We start from the raw sequence: 26,706 nt of genomic DNA on the forward strand, positions 1-26,706 counted from the left end.
CTGAAATGATGACAGTCTGTCTCACTCTTAGTCTTCAATTGTACTCATCATAAATCACTATTGTTCCTCAACTGTCCCTTTCTAGCACTCTCCATAAATATATTTTTTTTTTTTTTTTTAATCACGAGAAGCTCCTCAAATTACAACAAAGTTACATGAGAACAACATTAGACCATAAACAATAATACTGATTCTACGTAACACATTACATTGCATCTGTAAATACAAAATCATTATAATCCAAGATAAGCAACAATGACACAGAAAAGTAAAAAACACACACCGATTTCATTAATGTTTCACAGACAACGATAAGTAGTAGTAAAGGTACTATACAGTAATATAAACCAAGTAAGCTGTAGCGGTTCACCTACTTTCTTTCTTCCTTTGTTTTCCTCGGTATCGACGCACTGGCTGAAAAAACAGGGGGTGGACATGCAGTACTGTCCACTGTAGATTATGTAGCTGACAGATGCACAGTTGCGTTTCACAGTCTTTTATTTTCACTTTTCACAACCCCCACAAATAATACACAGTTATTTATGTCCAGTGCACTATTGTTTAACTTTCGATAAGCCTCATTAATGGGTTGCAAGCAAACATCCACTTACTGCTACAATAGTCTACTGTTGAACATCTAGGAGCAGTAAAAAACATAACCACAAAGTTCACAGTTCTTGAAGAATAGAAAGATACAAATGAAGCAGACACTGTCACTGTTTTAACACATGGCCTATTGGTGAACACTTATTTCACTGTTAAGTTGATGCATTGTTGTCGTTCTAAGCAACACAGGTTCCTCGTCTTAAACTCGGCTGTGGACTGACTGTCTCTTGACCAAAAACTTGGCGCTTATATATCGTCACAATAATAGGTGCCAAAACTACACATTGTTCGAAGTTAAATTTACAGAAATTACAAGTAAAACTTGTAAATTAAGTGAATAATTGAAAAATTGGTTCTTTTTAACAGTTTCACCTACTACGAGGGTTAAGTCGAATTATTTGTTTAAATGATGAAATTAACATATATAGTTACGTAAACAATACTTTAGACGAAACTTAATTACTTTGGAATTAATTAAGGGCTGGTTTTGCTAACACGTTTTCGAAGAGAGCCAAATAGATACTTTAAGAATACTATTAGTTGTTCCTCCAAATGTTAATAATTAGTACAGAATTTATATTTCTTTATACGTCAACAATAGAATTTAAGTTACGAAACAATTACCGATTTCACCTTATAATGAAAGATGCTAACTAGGAATAGTCAAAATAAATTAGAAAATCAATCAGATACACAAAACTAAGCACAAAATTAGATCTTCTTTTATGAGGACCAACCTTTCTCTATTATGAAAACACAGATTATACTCTCATATGTTAATGGTAATTATTTCAAAAATGAAAAAACTAATTTAAGTAGGCGGATGGCAAAACAAGAGGTCAAGTAAAAATATCCCAGCTTGCTTCATCACAACTTTATTGCTTAAAACTGGTTTTTCATTTGAGCTCCTGATAACTAACTGCTGCTCAAGATGAAAGAAAATAAAACACTTTTATTTACAAAGGCAGTGAAAAAAAGTACCTCTTAAATAATATATATTCCACAATTAAAGATACTTCCATAGCTCAGACTAGGGGGTTAAGAAAAGAAAGTGGCAACTAAAACCTTTCTCTCTCATCACAATAGCTCACAACATAATTATTTTTGCAGCAAAATCATACACTGAAGATCAATAGTGCCCAACACTAACATCTCACCATCTTCCTGAGCTATATATCTGAGTCATGACAGGATGCTGGCTCAGTTTTTCAGACAGGCTGAAAGGGAAACATGGAGATGCAACAGTGTGGCAGCATGGTCCTGAAGTCATCTGCACGTATGTGTATCATGTATGCAATATAATGTTGCTAGGGTACTGTACACCAGCTATAAACCGAATGAGGTATTGTGTGGACAATTTAACATGGCCATTTCAAATGGGGGTATTTGAACTATAGTTGAGTAATATACTGGTACAGCTCTGACTCTATCGTTTACGACGCTGCCAATCTTGGCAAGTAATTCTGCAGTAGATGTTACCAAACGCTTAGTGTACCCTACTTTGCTTTGGGTTGTGCACCGCTTGTTGTTTTCATTTCTTATTTTGAAATGAGTGAAGAGACCAAACCTGGTCAATCATGGGAGTCAAGTATGCTCACACCACCAGGAGGGGTCAGCAATCCCTATGCAGATTTCTCATAAGCAGAGAACACAGGTATAGGCTGCCAGCCCCATATGAGGGAGGCAGGTCTTGTTCCACAGCAACGCCCCTCTCCCAGTTCTTTCTACATGTTAAAAAAGTAACCACAGATTTTGGTGGATGCAGGCCACATCATGCTCATTCCTAAATCACTTCAACAAATGCTGGGATTGTTCCTTCAAGCCCACAGCCGACCACTTGTCCTCTGCCGATTAAACATATATGTAGTTATGCATTTTCAGCTTTTCACGGCTTAATGAATAGTCCATTAAACTTCAGGCATGCAGCCGCATAAATAAAATTTCTTAAACTGATATATTGGCCACAAATTGTCCGGCCACTCAGAGTGAGTTATATGCCCAAAATTTAATGAAATATATGTAGTTGGAAACGAACAATAAACAGAAATAAAAAATACATTTTGTTGTTTTCAGATGACAAGCTGTAGGTTGTGCAGAAGATTTAAAGCTACCAGCATAAATAACGTACAGCAACGTTTGAAGTATGCAAACAATTGTATATATCAACTTTTTTCCAAATTTACTATAAAACAAAACCCTTTAGACATATCATTAACAATATATAACGCCTTGATTCAGTGAAATATTTCAGCCCTGTACTGTATGCAAACTAACATAAAATACACTGATGGAGAAAAATTGCAGTACCAAGACAGTATTGCGACATAAATAAAAGATGGTAGGCATGTTTCTACATTTGAAAGATAATATCTATTAAAATTTCACGCCAACTGCATAAGAGTGGCACTAGTAGCGCCACTATGAGGTTGCAAATCACGTTTGCTTTAAAGACACACTGCAGCAATCATGAACATTAGTACCTTTGAGATTGGGTCTGGTGAGTTGATGTTAGTCAAGAATGCCTTTGAAGCGATACAGACGCCATTATCAGCACAAAAATGTTCAAATGTGTGTGAAATCCTATGGGACTTAACTGCTGAGGTCATCAGTCCCTAAGCTTACACACTACTTAACCTAAATTATCCTAAGGACAAACATACACACACACACACACACACACACACACACACACACACACACACACACACACACACCTGAGGGAGAATCGAACCTGCCGCACAGTCCATGACTGCAGCGCCTTAGACCGCTTGGCCATTATCAGTACCTCAATGAATGTGGGCGAGGTATTGTAATAGGGCTACAAGAAAACTGATGTTCCTTCAGCGATATTGCAGAAAGACTCGACAGGAATGTAACCACTGTACAGGTTTGCTGGCATCAGTGGTCACGAGAATGTATGGTCTCAAGAAGACCAGGTTCTGGACAGCCACGGGGCACTACCATGAGAAGAAGACCATTGTGTTTGGCGCATGGCTCTAGTGCATCATATTGCATCTGCAGCAGCAAGTTGAGCAGCAATTGGCACCACAGTGACACAGTGAAGTGTTACTAAAACGTAAACTTTCACGGCCGGAAATATCATGTCCATTATAATTATCCGGGCTGTTATGCCGTGGTCGGTTGATGAATTCTGTGGTGATTCCCAACGTTTCGTCTCCGACTGCGGGAGACATCTTCAACGGGGTCCGTAGCTTGATGGAAGGTCCAACACACACACTGGCTCGCTACTGACTATTGCTACGGACCCCGTTGAAGATGTCTCCCGCAGTCGGAGACGAAACGTTGGGAATCACCACAGAATTCATCAACCGACCACGGCATAACAGCCCGGATAATTATAATGGACAGTGAAGTGTTACAAATCGGTTACTTCAAGCACAGCTCTAAGCCAAACGCCCTGCAGTGTGCACTCCACTGATCCTAAACCAGCACCATTTGGGACTTCAGTGGTGTCAAGCAAGAGCTCATTGGAGGGCAGGGTGGATGTCTGTTGTGTTTTCTGAAGAAAGCTGGTTCTGACATGGTGCCAGTGACTGCCATGTGTTCATTAGGAGTTGACCAGTAGAGGTCTGCATGCTAGACACACTAGACCTAAACCTGAAGTTATCGTCTAGGCTGTGATTTTGCATGACAGCAAAAGCACTCTTGTGGTTATCCTATGCATATTGACTGCAAATCTGTACATAAATCTGGCGATTTGACCTGATAAGCTGCCATTCATAAACAGCATTCCAGGCGGTGTTTTCCAACAGGATACTACTTAAGCACATACCACTGTTATAACGTAATGTCCTCTACAGATGGTTGACATGTTGCTTTGGCCTGCTCGATCACAAGATCTGTCTCCAATTCACATATGGGTCATCATCAGGCAACAACTCCAGCTTCTTCCACAAACAGCATTAAACGTCCCTGTATTGAGTGACAAACTGCAACAGGCATGGAACGCCATCTGACAAATGACGACGAGGTCAACAAGGAAACTGGCATTAACAGCATCCTATTCTGAATGCCATACAGCTTTCCTTGAGCTGACCTGACCTCGCTGAGAGTCAGCTATACACTTCTGTTCACATTAAAACTATTGACAAAGGACAGTACTTACATTTTGACAGCTGCCATTCTTTCTACGTCAAACGTTCCCCCCCACACAGCCTTTGCATTCAAGGCAAATGTATTTTTTTTTCAGATTGCAGATGTTTTGCAGCAGTACACCACCGTTCACTGGATGTAATTACCTCACTATCCTAGTAAAAAAGCAGATTACCTGGTCAATCACATCCAATCCTGGTACTGCTGATCCATCTAATAAAACAACTTCGTAGTACACCTCGTCACTCACTATTATCCCAGTCATTAATGCATTAATCAGGTACTTCAATGAGGCTATGACTTCCTAAAATAATGCCCTGAAATGAGGTTCATTCCGCCTGTCATTTCGTCCACCACACCTAGAATAGCTTTCCATCACCTTCCCAATCCCCGCAATATCCTTCTCAAACCTTATGCTCCTTCTGCAGCCATTTCCTTACCCTGTGGCTCCTACAACTGTTACCATACCCATGTCAGACCTGGCCTATGCACCCTTCTGTCAACACATGTACCAACCCTATAACTGGCAAAACATACACTACCAAACGGAGAGGCACCTGCGAAACGACATTTCGTGTACCAGCTATTAAACACGGGTCTTTTACATTGACATGACTACCACCAAATTATCAGGTAGGATGAATGGGTATAAGCAGAAGGTGCATAGTTAGTTGGTTGGTTGGTTGTTTGGGCAAGGAGACCAGACTGCGTGGTCATCGGTCTCTTCGGTTTAGGGAAGGATGTGGAAGGAAGTCGGCCGTGCCCTTTCAGAGGAACCATCCCGGCATTTGCCTGGAGTGATTTAGGGAAATCACGGAAAACCTAAATCAGGATGGCCGGACGCGGGATTGAACCGTCGTCCTCCCGAATGCGAGTCCAGTGTCTAACCACTGCGCCACCTTGCTCGGTGGTGCATAGTTCCAACACACAATATCCTGTTGCAGAGCACACCCTACAACATGGCAGTTGTGACCATTGTACCTCTTTCGCCATATGTGTTGTCTGGATTCTTCCCTTGGACAACAGTTTATGTGAACTTCACAGGTGGAAACTGGCATTACAACATGTGGTTCTTGCCCCCCGCCTAACCCTAATTTACATTAATTTCTTCCATTTCAGTATTTCTTCTCAGTAATTACTCATTACTTCACTCCCGTTTAGTTTTCTATATCTTATTTTCTGAGCTATCTGTTTTTCCGTGCCACCGCCCTCCCCCTCCCCCCCCCCCCCCCACCACCACCACCACCACCACCACCACCACCACCACCACCACCGCATACAATGCAATTATTAGCCGGTGTATGATATTTAGTCATTAATCTTCTTTATTATCCTATCTTCCATGTTTAAGCTCTAAGGTTTTCACGTCTCCTCAGGTGCAATTTCCAACAATCAATCTTTCCTTCTCATCCAGTTTGCAAAGTCTCCCCTGAAGCAGGGTTCTGGTCAACTTTTCCAAATTCTCACCATTTCTTAAACCTCATTAGTCCTTTTCCTTCATCCCTCTTCCTTCCCCTTCAATCTTCTGGAAAAATTACAATACATGTTTATATGTGTGTCCTCCTCCTGTCTTGTGAGTAGTTTTTTTCAACTACCTAATGACATTATGTCTAAGTTACAGTGCTTTGCTTTCCTAGTACCCATTTCATCTGTAATTATATTTACATTTCAGCTCTGTTTTGGAAGAACTTACCCTTGAAAGGATTAACGAGAACACTGGTAAACAAATGAGATTCAATGTATATTGTTTTGGTCTTATTGGGAAGCTTCTGACAATTAACCACTCAAGCAGACTCATACAAGCTGTGTTCAGATACAAACCATGCTGTCCATCATACAACACTGTGACGGGGTGACATTGGTTGTATTCTTGTGTGTACACCTCTCTTCCTATCAGCACATCATGTTTCACAGTATGCTTCATCCTGGACTTATTAACAGTGTGGTGATATTTATGCAAGAGATCTGAGCAATATCAATGAACTGCCTGATGCCATCCTCAACTGTATAATTAATGTTGACGTCAGCCTTGTGTCTATGGATAGCTGACCTTTTACACCACAACACAGAATGACTTTATAAACACTACTACACGAGGGAATCTTTAAGTAAATGAAAACTTCACTATTTCTCTTATATTGACTATTGTAAACCCAAAACATCAAAGAAGAATAAATATAACATTAGGTAAAAGTGATATGTTGCTAGAGAAGGCCGAAATGCACGCTATAAGCTCACGCAGGATGGCGTGAGGTCTGAAACAGGATACATAATGAATGCTATAAAGAAAAGTACATAGCTTCTGGAATACTTAACTTTAAGCCATCATTTGTATACATCGTTCTTGATGAGACATGCTTCATACGATAACTATCAATTGCTATGGCGCCTTGCTAGGTCGTAGCCATTGACTTAGCTGAAGGCTATTCTAACTATCTTCTCTGCAAATAAACGAGGCTTCGTCAGTGTTGCATCGCTAGCTAAGTCGTCCGTACAACTGGGGCGAGTGCTAGTAAGTCTCTCTAGACCTGCCGTGTGGCGGCGCTCGGTCTGCAATTACTGACAGTGGCGACATGCGGGACCGTCGTATACTGCCGGACCGCGACCGATTTAAAAGCTACCACCTAGCAAGTGTGGTGTCTGGCGGTGACACCACAAAAAGAATGAAGTAAGAGGCGGTCAAAGAAATCTATGAAGTTCATTACCTGCTTTAGACAACATTATTCTTGTTTATCTTTGTACAATGAATATTTTTTGACTTTACCTGCATTACCCTAGAAGATAATTCCATAATATGACATGGGGAGAAACTATGCAAAATTAACTAACATGCACGTCAGCTGTTATCCAACAGCTCAGCAGTGCAAGTATGTCGAACTGTTACATAACAACAAGAACTCACTCCTACAAAAGTCTTCACATTAGAAGAATAAGCATATGGTATGCAGTTAATACAAAGGAGTCCCCCCCCCTCATCAAACAATACCACGCAAATTGGAATGACAGAAATGTTTGCTCCTTTAGGGTTTCACCAGTGTCTGGCCTTCCCCTGGAATGAAGAACACCTTACCCATTGTAACACTTTTATTCATCTCTAGAATGCTGCTGCCCTCCACCATATCTTTTATTGACAGCATTTTCTCATGATGAGTGCTCCTGTTATAAGGTAACTCAGTGTAATCCAACAAAGTAGGCACATCTTAGCAGTTCAATGATTTTTTTACCTTTTTTAAAAACTATCAGTGATGCTTACTTTCATACAGCAAACAGATAACAAATAACAAAAATTACAAAAAGGATACATTTTTTCATAACTGCTGATATTTCAACCTTGATTTTACATGTCAAAAATATATTGACAACTAGTCATACTACAGTGAAACCTCTATATAACGTTTTTCAAGGGACCACAAATTCTGAACACTGTATAGAGGGAAACACTATAAAGAGGAAGGCTTCCAAATAATATTTATAGGGCATTAGTGAAGATAGGGATACCACTAATCAGCTTTGACAAATGGTGCCATAGATGACATTTTAAATTTTCACAATACCGTAATAAGATATTCATTGCAAATGATCAATGTATCAAATGATAAGTTTTTGTAATTAAAACATGGGGCCCGGTAGGTGGATGGGTGAAAGTAAATCGATCAGTTTGTACTGTAAAATGTTATAACAGATTCTTAAGATATGACATCACTGTCCAAAGCTGACAGGTGGTATCCCATATTCTTCAGTTGACCCAATTATAGAATACGAGCCAAATTTTATGATATACTGCACATATTACATAAAAACACAGTAAGTGGTACAGATTAAAAAAGAATTAGTTACAAAAAAATTACTTTAATAATTAAATTATAAAATGGAACTTAAATTTGCACAAAACTCTAGGAACCTATGTAATCTGAAAATCACATACCTATAATTTTTAAAAAATTCAAGCAAGCATGTTTGTTTTCTATTTCTCCTTGACTCTATGGCAATCATTTCTTGCTCATTTTGTCCTCAAGTCTATGGCCCATCATATATCTCCTGAATGTTTCAAAGGCTTCAGCCGCCTTAGTATATGAGAGCACAGGGTCACCTTCCTTGTCACTGTCACTTTCACTACCACTATTATTCTCCAAGCTTCTCTCTGCAGTCAGCTCCTCAATACTTTGTACTCCTGTGTTGTCATCCACAGCCACAAAGTCCTCAAAAGTGACAGAATCACTGCCTATTAATTCCTGAAACTCTTGCAAATCACTTGCAACATCTTCCACAGGAGCTGCCATCTCATTCTCACAGAATCCACTTTTGTGAAACAGTTTTTAATAGGTTCAGCACTGACTTCCCTCCACGAGTACATAGTTAAATTCATTGCCTGTAAAATATTCAGCTTCAGTTGTGAGCTCTGCTGGCTTCCTGGTATTCTTTGGTCCATCAAATTCAAGTCCTTTTTTTTACAAGGGCTGCCCTATATTTAACCTTAAGGGCGTGTATTATCCCCAAGTCCAAAGGTTGCAGTTGGCTGATGCAGTTGGGTGGCAGGAAAATTACTTTCACATTTCTCAGAAAGGATACGTTTGGTGGATGTGCCGCACATCTACCCACAAACAGCAGCACTTTCCTTGCAGCACTCCCCATTTTGACGTCAAATTCTCTGAGAACATGTAAAAATATATCACTTGTCATCCATGCCTTTGCACTGTTTGTGTATTTTTCACTGCCATCGGCGTTTGTACACAACAAAACGTTAAGATATTCCTTGCTCTTCTTACCACCACGGCAATTTTCCCCATGAAAAGTAAATGTCTTATCCAGCATTAAACTGAAAAACATGCTGTCTCATCTGTGTGACAAATGTCACGCAGTTTGTTGCCATGTATCAGATTAGGGAGAGTCTGCATCCACTGAGTTACAGTTGGTTCATCCACACTTTTACTTTCTCCACATTCCACTTTGTATACAACGCTATGATGCTGTCAAAATTTATCAATCCATCCATTGGACGCCTTAAAATTTTCCATTCCTACCTGAAGTGATATTTGAAGCACCTTCTCCTTGAGAATAGTTCAGTTTATAGGAATGTTTGCAGCGTGTGCTTGCTGAAACCAAGTAAATAAAACTTCCCCCATTTTGTCGTAAGACGATGGTTTCACATGCATACGTTTAGAATTCCACAGTTCTCAAACCCTTCCATGATCGATGATCTGTTTTTCATAGTAGTGTTGACAAATGATAAAAATAATAAAAAAGAACACAGAGAAGAGGTAGAAAAATTTTGGGAGCTCTTAGATCAAACGACGAATAACATTAATAAAAATCACATCAAAATTTTAATTGGAGACTTCAATGCCCAGTTAGGAAGGGAAAAGAGTTATAGAGACATAATAGGGAAATGGACAGCACAAAGAAGAACAAACAAAAATGGCATAAGACTAGTGGAATTTTGCAGAAACCATGACATGATCTCAAAGTCGACGTATTTTAAGAGAAGACCAAGTAAACTAAAAACTTGGAAACATCCAGACTGGAAAAAACGAGAATGGCAACTGGACCATGTCTGCATGGATAAGAATTACCACAAGGAAATTTACAATGTGAAAGTACTGAGAGGGACAGATACTGGATCAGATCATTACATGATAAAAATTAAAATTAAATTAACCCCATTAGCAAAGAAAAAATCCCACCAGAAGAAGAAGAAAACCTATGACCCTCATAAACTGATACAAAATTAGGATTACGAAGCACAAACCAGGGATATAAAAATAACAGATGATCTGGAAGAAATAATTCCCAAATTGAAACAAATAGCTGAACAAGTTGCCCCTATAAATCCAAGGAAAAAACACCAGTGGTGGAACGATGAATGTGATGAAGCAGTGTTGGATCGACACCAAGCCTGGTTAAGGCATCAAAATGAAAAAACAGAAAAATCATATTTGGAACTCACAAAACAAAGGAAGACAACACAAAAAATAATGAGAGTTAAACGTCAGTACCAAAAAGATATACTTCTAATGATAGAAACAAATAGTGAAAAAACAAACTCAAGAGACTATTACAAAATATTTGGCAGACAATTACAAAGATATGATCCTCCAACATTAATGTTAAAAGATAAAGATAATAACCTAGCCCATAGCAATAGTAAAAATACAGAAATTCTAGCAGAAACATTTAACAAGTTACTAAATTGTGAAGATCCCCCAGAACTTCTTCAGATAAACACAGAAACCCCAATTAAAACACCAGCAGAAAATATAAATCCACCTACAATTAATGAGGTCTACAGAGCTTTGAAAGAACTCAAAAACTACAAAGCAAGTGGAGAAGATCAAACGTTTGCTGAACTTTGGAAATATGCAGCAGAACCAGTAAAGATAGCATTACACCAATGCATAGTAAAAATCTGGAATGAAGAGAAATTACCAGAAAATTGGACTACTGCTATAATACATCCATTACATAAGAAAGGAGAAAAATCAAATCCAGACAACTATAGAGGAATTTCCCTTTTGGACTGCACATAAAAGATCATGTCAAGAATACTATACAACCGCTGTAAAGATCAATTAGAACTGGAACTGGGAGAATATCAAGGAGGATTTAGATCCTGGAGAAGCTGCCCAGAACAGATAATCACCTTGAAGTTAGTTATGGATGTCTACAAAAGAAGGCAAAAACAACTAGTCATAACCTTTGTAGATTTCAAAAAGGCGTATGATTGCATCCATAGATCTTCAATGATGAAAATATTAAGGAATTTTGGACTTCATCCTAAATTAATAAAAACGATACAGTTAACCTTAACAAACACCAAATCCAAAGTAAAATTTAGAGGAGAAATATCTGAACCATTTACAATTAAAACAGGGTTGAGACAGGGAGATTGTTTATCACCATTGCTATTCAATTGTTCTCTTGAATATGTAATGAGAGAATGGTACAAGGAAAATCCTATGAATATTAAAATTGGAACTAAGAAAGATAAAACAAACCTAAATTGCTTGGGATTTGCTGATGACCTAGCATTACTAGCTAATAATATTCAGGAAGCCACGAAACAAATAACAAGTGTACAAAATATAGCACAAAAATTAGAACTCCAGATATCATTTGAAAAGACTGAAATAATGGTAACGGATCCACTTGTAATAGATCACATCACAGTGAACAATAGGGAAATTAAAATAGTGAAACAATTTAAATACCTGGGTGAAATTATAACACATAAATTGGACGAGAAACCTGCATGGCGAGCAAGAACTAATAAAATGATAAAAGCTCAAAAACTAACATGGTCTACGTACAATAAAAAATGTCTATCAATTAAAACAAAATTAAAACATTACAAGACGGTGGTTCAACCAGAGGTTACATACGGAAGTGAAACTCTTTTTAAAGTCACCCAGAAAAACAGAATTGACCAAATTTTAAAAGTAGAGAGAAGAATTGCTAGAACATGCATAAATAAGAAATATCAAAAAGCTGGGCAATGGCGGATAGTTCCAAATGAAGTGGTATACAGAGAACTGGAGCCCATCACTGATACTACACTCCTGGAAATTGAAATAAGAACACCGTGAATTCATTGTCCCAGGAAGGGGAAACTTTATTGACACATTCCTTGGGTCAGATACATCACATGATCACACTGACAGAACCACAGGCACATAGACACAGGCAACAGAGCATGCACAATGTCGGCACTAGTACAGTGTATATCCACCTTTCGCAGCAATGCAGGCTGCTATTCTCCCATGGAGACGATCGTAGAGATGCTGGATGTAGTCCTGTGGAACGGCTTGCCATGCCATTTCCACCTGGCGCCTCAGTTGGACCAGCGTTCGTGCTGGACGTGCAGACCGCGTGAGACGACGCTTCATCCAGTCCCAAACATGCTCAATGGGGGACAGATCCGGAGATCTTGCTGGCCAGGGTAGTTGACTTACACCTTCTAGAGCACGTTGGGTGGCACGGGATACATGCGGACGTGCATTGTCCTGTTGGAACAGCAAGTTCCTTTGCCGGTCTAGGAATGGTAGAACGATGGGTTCGATGACGGTTTGGATGTACCGTGCACTATTCAGTGTCCCCTCGACGATCACCAGTGGTGTACGGCCAGTGTAGGAGATCGCTCCCCACACCATGATGCCGGGTGTTGGCCCTGTGTGCCTCGATCGTATGCAGTCCTGATTGTGGCGCTCACCTGCACGGCGCCAAACACACATACGACCATCATTGGCACCAAGGCAGAAGCGACTCTCATCGCAGAAGACGACACGTCTCCATTCGTCCCTCCATTCACGCCTGTCGCGACACCACTGGAGGCGGGCTGCACGATGTTGGGGCGTGAGCGGAAGACGGCCTAACGGTGTGCGGGACCGTAGCCCAGCTTCATGGAGACGGTTGCGAATGGTCCTCGCCGATACCCCAGGAGCAACAGTGTCCCTAATTTGCTGGGAAGTGGCGGTGCGGTCCCCTACGGCACTGCGTAGGATCCTACGGTCTTGGCGTACATCCGTGCGTCGCTGCGGCCCGGTCCCAGGTCGACGGGCACGTGCACCTTCCGCCGACCACTGGCGACAACATCGATGTACTGTGGAGACCTCACGCCCCACGCGTTGAGCAATTCGGCGGTACGTCCACCCGGCCTCCCGCGTGCCCACTATACGCCCTCGCTCAAAGTCCGTCAACTGCACATACGGTTCACGTCCACGCTGTCGCGGCATGCTACCAGTGTTAAAGACTGCGATGGAGCTCCGTATGCCACGGCAAACTGGCTGACACTGAAGGCGGCGGTGCACAAATGCTGCGCAGCTAGCGCCATTCGACGGCCAACACCGCGGTTCCTGGTGTGTCCGCTGTGCCGTGCGTGTGATCATTGCTTGTACAGTCCTCTCGCAGTGTCCGGAGCAAGTATGGTGGGTCTGACACACCGGTGTCAATGTGTTCTTTTTTCCATTTCCAGGAGTGTATACGAAAGAAAAGGATCTCTTTTTGTGATCACATTCTGAGGACACCAGAAACCAGATTATCAAGGAAAATTATTGAGAAACTCTGGAATTTGAAACAAGGAGGATGGCTTAAGGAAATAAGAGAGGATATGGAAGAACTGGAAATAACTCTGGATGATTTGCAGAACAAAACGCCAAATTTAAAGAAGTTGAGGGACACAGAAATAAGATTTAAACCAAAAATTGACAAACGACATACAATGAAAAGGGTATTTACAGATAAGGAACGACGAAAAGCATCGGAACGAATGAAGAGATACTGGGCCACTCGGAAGGGGAAAATACCAAAGAAGAGGACCAGAAATGATTGACTGAAGTGGTCCAATGAGGCCGTAAAAGCAGAAGAAGAAGAAGAAGAAGAAGAAGTGTTGAGTGTTGAGGGGGCCAGTTCAAATTGCTTCATTAGCTCCACGTGACTCACACCAGGAGATACCTCCACTTTTTTAACAACAGAAAACTTCTCTTCCAGAGAAATGTTCTTCCACTTTTCACTCATGTCCACTGATGAAAGCTTAAAAAATAAGTTATATCGAAGACACACTCTCACTAGACACACAAACTGTTTGCTGCTCAGCTCACACAACACGCTACGAATACAAAGCATCAACTGAAATGGCACCAAAAAGATAGCAAGCAGAATGTGCGTCACATGTCATGCGACCAGGTTCTGCCACTGACATATGAAACATGCTGAGCGCGAGCTTTCTGAGCCAGAGCAAATTGTGAATCCACAGAGCGGAAAACTGTGTGTCTACATCCAGTCACTTAAACGTTATAAAGAGGTAAATAATTGACCAGGGTTCCAAAAATATTAGCGTTACATGGAGGAAATTGTAATATAGAGGAAACTCAGTAAAGAGGAAAGTTTAACATTGTTTATATGGGCTTTTAGTCGAGACCGAAAAAAACGGACGTAATATAGAGGAAAACATTATATGGGGGAATGTTATAAAGAGGTTTCACTGTATTTAAATTGCACATATACACTATGGCATCAAGGAGTGAGGCAACTGATGCTTTAATGTTATGCATAACCTACAAACAAGTCATTGATGTTTACAACCTGGATGTATTTCAGCACACCACATTGTATAGATACAGTTTAAATGGCATGAATAGTGTTGGCTTCACATAACTGAATGTTATATTTTCTACAAATCTGTTACTTGAAAATGAATGCAAGTTCCATACAAGTGGAGCCATAATAATTATTTCAAAAAAAAAAAATTAAAAGTCAAGGTCAATCAATCTATGAGTTCGTTTTAACTGAATCACATCCTTCACTCGTTTAACATTCATGGCCTCGAATCCCCTTAGCGCTGTCTTAGACTTAACTATGCTGACCCTCATTGTACTAACGCATTCGGACTTCACAATCATCTTGGCACCTTATATACATACACCTTTTCTTTTACTCTTGAGATGCTTTCTTCTTCCTGTACCATTTTCTTAGTGTTTTTAATAGTGACTCCTTAACTCGCACTATTTGGAAGTGCCAGCCATCTCACCCAAACACAAGGCAACATCATTTTATGTCCTTCATGCTTTTTAATTTAAAGAGAAAAATTGCTCCAAAGTCTTGCCAGATGATATGCCGCCCCATCAAGCTTCATTCAATTCAGCATAGTGATACTATCCAAGCTTTACTCAGCTCACAGCATTAGAGGCATTCACTTGGCTACTTGTGTCATTTAAACAAGATTCAATAATGAAGAAAATTGTGAAAAATTAAATGTTTATTTACAATTCAAAAATTACAGATCATTTAAATAGTAAGTGTGTGGACATTACACATCAGCTTGTCCTAAGGGGTGTAGCCATTTCATGCTCATATTCAATTTCAACATGAGGCTTTCTAGACTTTTTAACACGGCGTTTGGACGATTTTTTACTGGCAGTTGATGGCTCACCACTTTTTTTGTGTTTAGCTGACAAATCCTGCAAAGAAGATCATCATTAATAAAAAAATTGGCTAAACAAATTTTGAAAACTGCACTACAGAAACTAAGTTTCTGGTCAATACTTGCCTCAATATCTGATGTATCAGATATATCAATGTCGCTTTCTACCACTTCAACATGTCCAGAGTCTGAATCCTAAGAAGAAGAAGAAGAAATAAACAGGATAAATAAACAAATCCAATTTTTGTAGCACTACTGGCAATTACACATTAAATATTATTGTACAAACTACAATTACATGCTTTTATCGTGCTGCTGTAACTCTGGCACTACTGTCTGTTTATCCCTGTGCTTGCCCTTACACACACTCAATATTTACACAAATGCATTAGTGTACGAGATCACAAAAGGTCAATCCAGACAACTGCCTTACCAAAAATACCGTGCATATTCTGCACAAGTGATCAGAAGTATACTGTATTTCTATTCTGTGTCTCTCAAATGTGCATCAACTGTCAAATCATTGCAATGCCTGATCTAATGGTTTACACTGAAAGTAAATCATTTAAATAATTTATTGCTACAAATTTCTAAAGCTGTCTGGAGAAAGGTAGCACACAAACAAATTAAACTGCAGGATGCCATAGGAAATGGTATAAAATCTGAATTATTAATAACTGCAGGAACCTGTCTCTTCCAAGTGCAGATATTACGTCAACCTACAGAATAGTAACTATTACCTCAATCTACAAAATAAGTGAAATATACATTACTGAAAGTCATATTGTCAGTGAAAAAACATCCATGCGGGTTCTTAGAAGAAAGCAGTTAAATTTCAGCTTCAGTTCATACTGAGACACTGAATGTGTACATATATAATCTTTCCATATTTGGAAACAATACACTATGATCAATAACAATAATAAGCTTATCAAATACAAATGTTTTTTGTCATTAAAGCTTGTGAATAACAGACATACAGAATTAAAACCTTCTTTACAGTCTGATGGAAATGTTTGCAAATGCATCTGTCATACAATCCCTTTTTACAAAACCCTTCATTAATTATATTTTCACAAATAAAAGTCTTATTTCGTGGTTTGTCTTCTTTACTTCCCTGTGCACACTCTGTAATTTAATCATGCAAGCAAGAGTCATAGTCAACACTCAATATTTCAAAACTGGATTCAACTTCTGCAAAACTAAAAAACTTGTACCTATTCAAATTGTTTTCCACATCCAAATTGCTTGTGTTCAGATGAAATTTCTTGCTTGAAGCCACCTTAGTGCCTACCACACATTAACACAATTGAGATGTGTTTCTAATCCTCAAAACTTCACATGGAGGATCTTTTGTATTCACCATCGCAAAACATTCTAAAATCTTTTATTGAACAGGAGAAAAGCTTTAGGATTAGACTGTGACTAGTACTTTTTGCAACATTATTAAATTAAATGTGGCACTAAATTGGTTCACTAAATATGAATTCTCTTTTAATGACTGAAAATGAGTGATCCTGCCAGATGGCAAATGAACTGAAATCCATCCTACCTATCTCTCTCAATACAAGTAGAAACATGAATGGAGAATGATATTATCCCTACAAAAAGTTACTGTAAAAATATAGTCAAGAAGGACAAGTACAGAGTTAACGCCCCTCAGTCTAATGATGTGTAATTCCACCCTGCCAGAATTCTATCTCTCTCTCTCTCTCTCTCTCTCTCTCACACACACACACACACACACACACACACACACACACACACACACACACAAATTATTTCAAATTCAACAATACACTCTACAAACAAACCAATGCCCTGGCAATGGGATCAAACGTGTCTAAATTAGTAGCTGAAATATTTACAAACAACTTAGAAGACAGCATTCTGAATTCCGACCACTATCATCCTCAAAAACGTTACTAACAGCTACAGATAAGTAGTAGTAATCATCATTTCAATTAATGTCACAAAAGATGACATCAATGAGTTAAACCATTTGTTCAACAACTTCCATGAAAATATAAAGTTTGCAGTTGAGTACCAAGTAAATGACAGTATAAACTTTATAGACCTGAATGTTAGAGTAATGAATAATAGACAGCAATTTGAAATTTTTTGAAAAGCCTACCACAACAAACACTACCTACCACAACTCACACTACCATCAAAAATGGTTTAAATAGCTCTGAGCACTATGGGACTTAACATCTATGGCCATCAGTCCCCTAGAGCTTAGAACTACTTAAACCTAACTAACCTAAGGACATCACACAACACCCAGTCATCACGAGGCAGAGAAAATCCCTGACCCCGCCGGGAATCGAACCCAGGAACCCGGGCGTGGGAAGCGAGAACGCTACTGCACGACCACAAGCGGAGGACCACACTACTATCCACAACACCTCTCATCACCCCACAACCCCCAAAATGGCAGAATTCCGCTATATGGTCAACAGAGTAGTTCAACTACCACGTCTGAAGTTAAATAAATCTACATCTATTCTCTACAAACCACTGAAGGCCACAGCACAGGATATGTCCCATTGTATCAGTTATTGGAGTATTTTCCCATTCAAGTCACATATGGAGCACAGGTAGAATGATTATTTAAATACTTCTGTGCGTGCTGTGATTAGTCTAATCTCATCCTCACAATCTCCATGGGCGCAATAAGTGGGGGTTATTGTACATTCCTAAAATCATCATTTAAAGCCGTTTCTTAAAACTATGTAAGTGTAGGGTTTCTCGGTATAGTTTATGTATATCTTCAAGAGTCTGCCAGTTCAGTTCCTTCAATATCACTGTGACACTCTCCTGCAGGTCAAACAAGCCTGTGACCATTCAGGCTGCCCTTCTCTGTATATGTTCAATATCCCTGTTAGTGCTATTCAGTGCAGGTTCCACACTCTTGAGCAACATTCCAGAATGTGTTACACGAGTGATCTGTAAGCACCATCCTTTGTAGACTGATTTCATTTTCCCAGTATTCTACCAATAAAATTACATCTACTACCTGCTTTACCCATGACAGAGCCTAAGTGATCATTCCTTTTCATATGTCTACAAAGTGTTATACCCAGATATTGTACGAGTTGGCAGATTTACACTGTGACTCATTATAGGACAAGGAATTTCGCCTTATGCAAGACACCTTTACAGCTTTGTTTTATCCAGAACTGCAACACCACAAGACGATTGGGACTCATTAGATATTATCGTCTTAGGATAGGATATTTTTTATTTATGTATAATTTCTTTGTAGAAGGAAATAATAAAACAAACGGCCATTGAAAATCGCTATAACAGTTCCACAGTAATGGTAAAACAACCGCAGCACAAAAAACAAATGGAAAGTAATATCTTCAGTACAATTCCATTTCTGTGTAGTACTTCACGTCAGATTGCCAATGTCCTCAAACAAAAAAATTATGCATCAGCAGGAGCCAACCACTTGCTTGAAACTAAACACCATGCTAATAACATTAAGTACCAACATCCTATATATATATATTCTGTCTAAAAGCAAAAAACTAAACACCCTTGGAACGCTCCAAGCATACCACCACCAAAGTAAAGAGTGTGAGTCCATGCTAATTGACTTTCAACACATCGCTTGGTCACATGTGAGTGCTGCTCAAAAAGTATCTAACTTATTTGTAAAATCAATCTTTATTTAGATACAACTGTCTGACACTAGTCACCTTCAAAGTAGTCCTATTCAGCTCCTACACACCTCTCCCAACACTGCTGCCACTGCAGGAAGCATCTTTTGAAAGCCTCTTTTGGTATAGCGGGCAGCTGCTCCATCGAAATCTGCAGTCTTCACCATTCTGAAATCTTGTTTCTTTCAGAGTATTTTTCAGTTTAGGGAAAAGCCAGAAGTCACTTGGTGCTAGGCCAGGGAAACAGGAAGACTGACAAACCACAGCCACGTTGTGTTTGACTAAAAAACTCTGAATTAATGGAGAATGATGAGCAAGTACACCATCTTCATGATGATGATGATGATGATGATGATGATGATGATGATGGGGTCCCATACTCCAAGGAGCGTAGGGGACGATGCAGGAGACCCGCACCGCTGACTAGGCAACGTCCTAGTGGAGGTGGTTTGCCATTGCCTTTCTCTGACCGTAATGGGGATGAATGATGATGATGAAGACGGAACACCACCCAGTCATCTCAAGGCAGCGAAAATCCCTGACCATGCCTGGAATCGAACCAGGGACCCCTGCACGTGAAGCGAGAACGCTACCATAAGACGATGAGCTGCAGAGGTAATGCATTGGAATGAGCATTTAACTAACCATTATGTTTTAAATGGTTTTCAGGTCTGCGAACTACATTTTCCAAACAAAGATATTTTGAAATGTACCAAATGCTTCGATGCAAAATCTGGATGAAAAACAATGGCATAACTTTCGAGTTGAATCTGTGCCATCAATTTTTCCCCCAACTGTCCTCAATATCTCACAGTGAACAAAAATAAAGGAGAGGAACATGAAGCAAGAACAACACGGCTGTACTACTGTGATACTGAAGACCCCACTTCTGCTGTCACAGATCATTTATGGTCTCTCGAAAGTGAGGGACACTTGACACAGTGGCCTGCAAGACCCCATTCTCTTCAGTTGGGGGAGCGGGCTACTGTGGGAAGCATCAATTTGAACCCAAGAAAGTAAAGTGTGACAAGAAGTTCTAGACAAAAAGTGGAAGTGGGCCCCGGTGACACCACTAATGCAAGGTAGTGAGAATGTGGTGTTACCATGTTGCCTCATAAGCCTTTTGTAGGTTGAAGACTAGAGCAATAAGGTGTTGCCGTCAGTCAGAAGCTGTTCAGATGGCAGACTTAATCCAAACAAAATTAACAGAAGCAGAAAACCTGGGCAAAAATCAGTCTGGGAATGAGCCAGAAGGCCCAGAGACTCGAGGAGCCAACACAGCCAGTGGCTCGCCATGCATTCGAGCAACTTTAAGAGAATATTGGTGAGAGTAATTGGACGATACCTGTCTATCTCTAGGGGACGCATACCCCGTTTCAGTACCAGGACAATGATGCTTTCTCACCACTGGGATGTGAATTCACCCTCGCTCCACATACGATTGGAGATGGTAAGCAGATGACGCTGACAATCCACTGATCTGGTTGTCAATGTGGTCTGACCCCGGGGCTGTAACAGGGCAAAGGGATAGGGCATTGAATTCCAACTCACTGAATGGAACATTTTAGAGCTCCAGTTGGTGTGCAATGAAAGGTAAGTGCAATCACTACACACTCTGTTTATGGACATCTTCGTGAAGATGCCAAATGCCTCCTACCCCAAAGTCCAGCCATTTGCATCTCACTGTTTCACAAAAGTAGTGCAGCCCATCTTGGTATTACTTCTTATTGCCAAGAGTACTCTGTAGGCATACTCATGATGGACTATGCCACTGGGGTGAAAGAAGATGGTCAAGCACGACTTTCACACTGCTGCAGACCTGGCTCACCTTTCTCATCTCAGATACAATGGATGCTTCCATTGCACAGACTGGAACTTTGCTTCTGGGTCATACCTATCGACCCAAGACTCATCACAGTAATCACTGTGTTAAGAATGTTGGCATTACGGTTCACAGTATCCAGCCTGTCCCATGCAATCTCCAAACAATGCTGCTTCAGCTCAGTTGTTAGCAACTGTGGCACAGATTTTGCTGGGATCCTCCTGAGGTAAAAATGTTCCTATGAAATGGAATGAATGGACCCAATACTAATTTTAACCTTGTGTGCAAGTTCTCTGATCGTGAGTCATCTATCCTTCATCACGAGGATCCTTACGTGATTAGTGACAACCTCATCTGTGGATGCTGAGGGCCTACCTGAATGTGCTCCACTCTTCACTGATGAGTGACCATCTTTAAAGTAGTTTTAACACACTCTCATCTGTGTGAAAATGTCAGATACTTTTTCAACAGCCCTTGTAGATATGCATACAGTATATTGGCAGAAAAGAATTTATGTAACACGGGGGACATTTACACTGACAGACCTACTCATCTACACAGACAAAAATATCCACAATCTTGCTCCAAAATTGTGTTTTCATTTTGCTATGCATTCTTTGCACTTCTTAGTTCTAAACGCAATTTGTGATCAACCAATGTTTGCAGCGATGGTTTATATGTGATTTATCATGACAGAGGAAGGAGCCTGTGACCATTGACTGTATTCTATATTTGTTACTTTACTTTCACATTTACATTTATGTTCATCTTTAGTCAAACTGCTCCACAAAGCATTGTTCTGAAATTGTGTTGCGGAAATAAACAAACAGTGACTTTCTACAGTAAACTTCTTGTTTCATTCACAATCCTAATTCATATTTTTATTCAATCCATTGTTTACCAAACAATTTTATACATCCTTCAATAATTAATTATAAAAACAACCATCATGACCATCATTGGTCTAAAATTATTAGGAGAGTCTCTGGACAAGATACAATGTCCACGTACTTTAAGAGAACAAGCCGATAAAATAAAATATTCAGAAACATATGCAAGTATTTCGGAACAGACCACACTTTAAAAAGAAGGAGGAGAATCAGACAGTGACTGACAATACAGACGAACTGTAGGGTTGCACAGACATACGTAAGTAGGAGGAGGTTATTGTCACTTGGCTATCAAACTTGCATTTTTATACATTCTTTATCTGTATCTATTTGCTGTGATGAATGTAATTTCGATAGCTGATTAACAATAATCTCCATGTTTTATGTGCTGTCCACTGCCCATTTCCACCTCTGTACAGAGAGTGGTCATTCACTTGTTTTATTTTCCATGTAAGGTTTTGACTAGTTTGTTAATACTGTCCCTATAAAGTTGGAAAGTAAGTAATGGAAAGAGTAAAAAAACAATTCACTGAATAGTGAGACGTACTAAGTCAATTATGGAAACATAATCAAGACTGAGGACACAGCTAACTTTCAGATAAATCCTTCTTCAGAGCTATAGGATACACACGCAATAGAAACACACATACGCACCTGCACAGCTGAATTGTGCCTGCATTGCAGCGCAACCAGGGTGAGGAGAGAGAGGAGGAGGAGATGCTGGGGAATGATGGTAAACGGCTTATTTGAAGAGGCAGGAGGTGCAGGGAATAGAAACGTAGCAGTGGTGAGCTCATTCTGGCAGCAGGTAGGCAAGAGGGGGGAGGGTGGCATGTCCACACACTACAGATCTGTAGAAGGTCTGACCAAAAGTTACTGAAGATCTCCGTTTCGTTAATGTGCGTGTTGATATGCGGTGAACTATTATGTAAGTTATTACCACTAGTTTTTCTATTACTGTCTTAATATTCCACAAATAACTTTCCATTCCCATATTTAACTTGGGAAGTAATTGCTTGAAGGGAAAAATGCAATGCCTTTCAGCAAGTGAAGGAACAAAGAAGATTGTGACTATCATTAAATTTATCATAAAAGCGTACAAATGCATTGTTAACAATGGTGAATATGCCATAGATTACACTGTATACATGCCAAAAACAAACATGAACGTACAGCATACATATAAAATGTAATATATGTAGTCTTCTAATGCTCAATTTTTGAGAAAGTAGCTACTTATGAAACAGAATGCTTACTGTACTTACCACTTCATCATTCATGTCGTCATTGCCTTCACTTTCATACTCATCACTGCTACCAGCCATGACATATTCTTGATCATTTTCCAATTCTTTATCCAATTCATTTTCGTACTCTACTTCAGCCTAAGAACAGGAAACAATTGATCTCACTGGTAAGTATCCATCTAATTTAATATGTGTGTATACAATTTAATTTTGACCATAAATCTTTGAGTGTGGATTAAACCAAATTCGACTATGACAATAGTAACTGTTTACTGATCTAGAAAAGAAACATGTATGGTGTTAGTTTACTAGTTTTTGGGTTTGCAGCCAAGTCTTAACTTTATTTTTGCACAATATTTCGATATCTTCCCTTGTTTTTGCAGTTATCATATGCAGATTTCATTGCTCATTGTTTTTACTCTACCCAAACTGAATAGTTCAGTTTGGCTGGAGTCCAAACAGCAAGCAACAAAATCTGCATTAAACCACTGACAGAGACAATTAGGGACTTTTCTTTAAATATTCTACAAAGATACTCTACTAAAAACCAAAAAACTTGTAAATCATCAATTTCACAAAGCCTGAAACACCTCATCAAACACCATGACTATATACTACTTGCTACTTACAAATAGATTTCCACACATCTAAATTATATTATATATTTTTTTTTCTTCAGAGTTGCACCAGATTAAACCAACAGATTCCCCCTGTTTCGATTTCAGCAATTCTCTTGTATTCAAAACTTCTAAGGAAGTGAAGATTTATCAGCATCAGATGTTTCTACTCTGAATTAATCTTTTAGTGTTGAGGATGAAACATTATTACAATTTATTTATGGTTACAAACTATCACAATTGCATATCCAGACACTACGGGATGATGATGGCATTGAAACAGAGGATGACACGCGTAAAGCTGAAATACTAAACACCTTTTTCCAAAGCTGTTTCACAGAGGAAGACCGCACTGCAGTTCCTTCTCTAAATCCTCGCACAAACGAAAAAATGGCTGACATCGAAATAAGTGTCCAAGGAATAGAAAAGCAACTGGAATCACTCAATAGAGGAAAGTCCACTGGACCTGACGGGATACCAATTCGATTCTACACAGAGTACGCGAAAGAACTTGCCCCCCTTCTAACAGCCGTGTACCGCAAGTCTCTAGAGGAACGGAGGGTTCCAAATGATTGGAAAAGAGCACAGATAGTCCCAGTCTTCAAGAAGGGTCGTCGAGCAGATGCGCAAAACTATAGACCTATATCTCTTACGTCGATCTCTTGTAGAATTTTAGAACATGTTTTTTGCTCGCGTATCATGTCATTTCTGGAAACCCAGAATCTACTATGTAGGAATCAACATGGATTCCGGAAACAGCGATCGTGTGAGACCCAACTCGCCTTATTTGTTCATGAGACCCAGAAAATATTAGATACAGGCTCCCAGGTAGATGCTATTTTTCTTGACTTCCGGAAGGCGTTCGATACAGTTCCGCACTGTCGCCTGATAAGCAAAGTAAGAGCCTACGGAATATCAGACCAGCTGTGTGGCTGGATTGAGGAGTTTTTGGCAAACAGAACACAGCATGTTGTTATCAATGGAGAGACGTCTACAGACGTTAAAGTAACCTCTGGCGTGCCACAGGGGAGTGTTATGGGACCATTGCTTTTCACAATATATATAAATGACTTAGTAGATAGTGTCGGAAGTTCCATGCGGCTTTTCGCGGATGATGCTGTAGTATACAGAGAAGTTGCTGCATTAGAAAATTGTAGCGAAATACAGGAAGATCTGCAGCGGATAGGCACTTGGTGCAGGGAGTGGCAACTGACCCTTAACATAGACAAATGTAATGTATTGCGAATACATAGAAAGAAGGATCCTTTATTGTATGATTATATGATAGCGGAACAAACACTGGTAGCAGTTACTTCTGTAAAATATCTGGGAGTATGCGTACGGAACGATTTGAAGTGGAATGATCATATAAAACTAATTGTTGGTAAGGCGGGTACCAGGTTGAGATTCATTGGGAGAGTGCTTAGAAAATGTAGTCCATCAACAAAGGAGGTGGCTTACAAAACACTCGTTCGACCTATACTTGAGTATTGCTCATCAGTGTGGGATCTGTACCAGGTCGGGTTGACGGAGGAGATAGAGAAGATCCAAAGAAGAGCGGCGCGTTTCGTCACTGGGTTATTTGGTAACCGTGATAGCGTTACGGAGATGTTTAATAAACTCAAGTGGCAGACTCTGCAAGAGAGGCGGTCTGCATCGCGGTGTAGCTTGCTCGCCAGGTTTCGAGAGGGTGCGTTTCTGGATGAGGTATCGAATATATTGCTTCCCCCTACTTATACTTCCCGAGGAGATCACGAATGTAAAATTAGAGAGATTAGAGCGCGCACGGAGGCTTTCAGACAGTCGTTCTTCCCGCGAACCATACGCGACTGGAACAGGAAAGGGAGGTAATGACAGTGGCACGTAAAGTGCCCTCCACCACACACCGTTGGGTGGCTTGCGGAGTATCAATGTAGATGTAGATGTGAATTCCACTGAAAGTCTCTTGAACTTTCATGAAGCAGAGTCCATGCAACCTGTGTTATCAGGAAATTTCTATGATTTCGGCACTGACAGGAATGAAACACGTATGCCTACAGTGCATTTAAAATTAGTTGCAACTTTTGACTTTTGGTCCACATGAGAGAATGGCGAGCCAGCTTTTCCTACCATGCCACCAGGAGTTCTGTCGGTATAGCATGTCCGTTTCCACACCATGGATAAACAATATCGTGTGGTGTCACACGTTACATGCATCTATGTTCATCACCTCTAGTTGTAAAGCGGTATTCTTTGGTGCTGAAGTGTTCTGCAGTCTTAAGGTGTTGTGAACAAGAGTTTTTTTATTGGCGTTGCATTAAAAACAACAGTGCAGCACATCTGAACATGAGATTCACAATAAAAGAAGGTGTCCAAGGGCATTTTCACCAGTTGTGAAGATATCAAGTGTTAGAAGGGGAATTCCAATCCATGGTCACGGCCATGAATTTGCGTGGTCTGTGCAAAGTTATTCTGGACTTGAACGCAATAGTGACTGACTGATTTTAGATGTTACATGAGTGGTGGAAAGACCAGCAGTGGCATTTAACATTCACCAATCTATGGATTTGAGAACTGGGAAGGAGAAAGAAGGGAAGGCGTGTATGATGAAGCAACACCAGTTCATTCTTTATAAGAAACTCTGAGCAACAAACGTAGTTACGACATATGTGTACCCAAGACGGATGCATTCAAACAGGATGCAATGTGCAAATATATGTGTGTCTATTATCAACACAAGGAGTACTCTACTCTACATAAACTTCTTTACAGCCTCAAAGAAGCAGAGCTGTTCAATGGCAATAGCTCATCACTTTGAAATTGTCTTCATGAGCTTGGATTCAGCTCAAAAA

At 39.9% G+C, this 26,706-nt stretch overlaps 1 protein-coding gene across 1 annotated transcript in view; it reads right to left on the minus strand.

Annotated features, from left to right (window-relative positions):
* Nucleotides 1-15,447: 15,447 nt before the first annotated feature.
* Nucleotides 15,448-26,706, minus strand: part of LOC124605810 (protein MAK16 homolog) — a 69,132-nt gene continuing 57,873 nt past the window's right edge. Inside the window, exons 7-9 of the mRNA XM_047137718.1 lie at nt 23,277-23,396; nt 15,758-15,826; nt 15,448-15,668 (exon numbers count right to left, since the gene is read on the minus strand). Of these exons, the coding sequence (XP_046993674.1) occupies nt 15,525-15,668; nt 15,758-15,826; nt 23,277-23,396 (333 nt within the window). The 3' untranslated portion in view covers nt 15,448-15,524. The remainder of the gene's footprint in view (nt 15,669-15,757; nt 15,827-23,276; nt 23,397-26,706) is intronic.

The sequence above is a fragment of the Schistocerca americana genome, chromosome 3, assembly GCF_021461395.2.
Source record: "Schistocerca americana isolate TAMUIC-IGC-003095 chromosome 3, iqSchAmer2.1, whole genome shotgun sequence".
Lineage (NCBI taxonomy): Eukaryota > Metazoa > Arthropoda > Insecta > Orthoptera > Acrididae > Schistocerca > Schistocerca americana.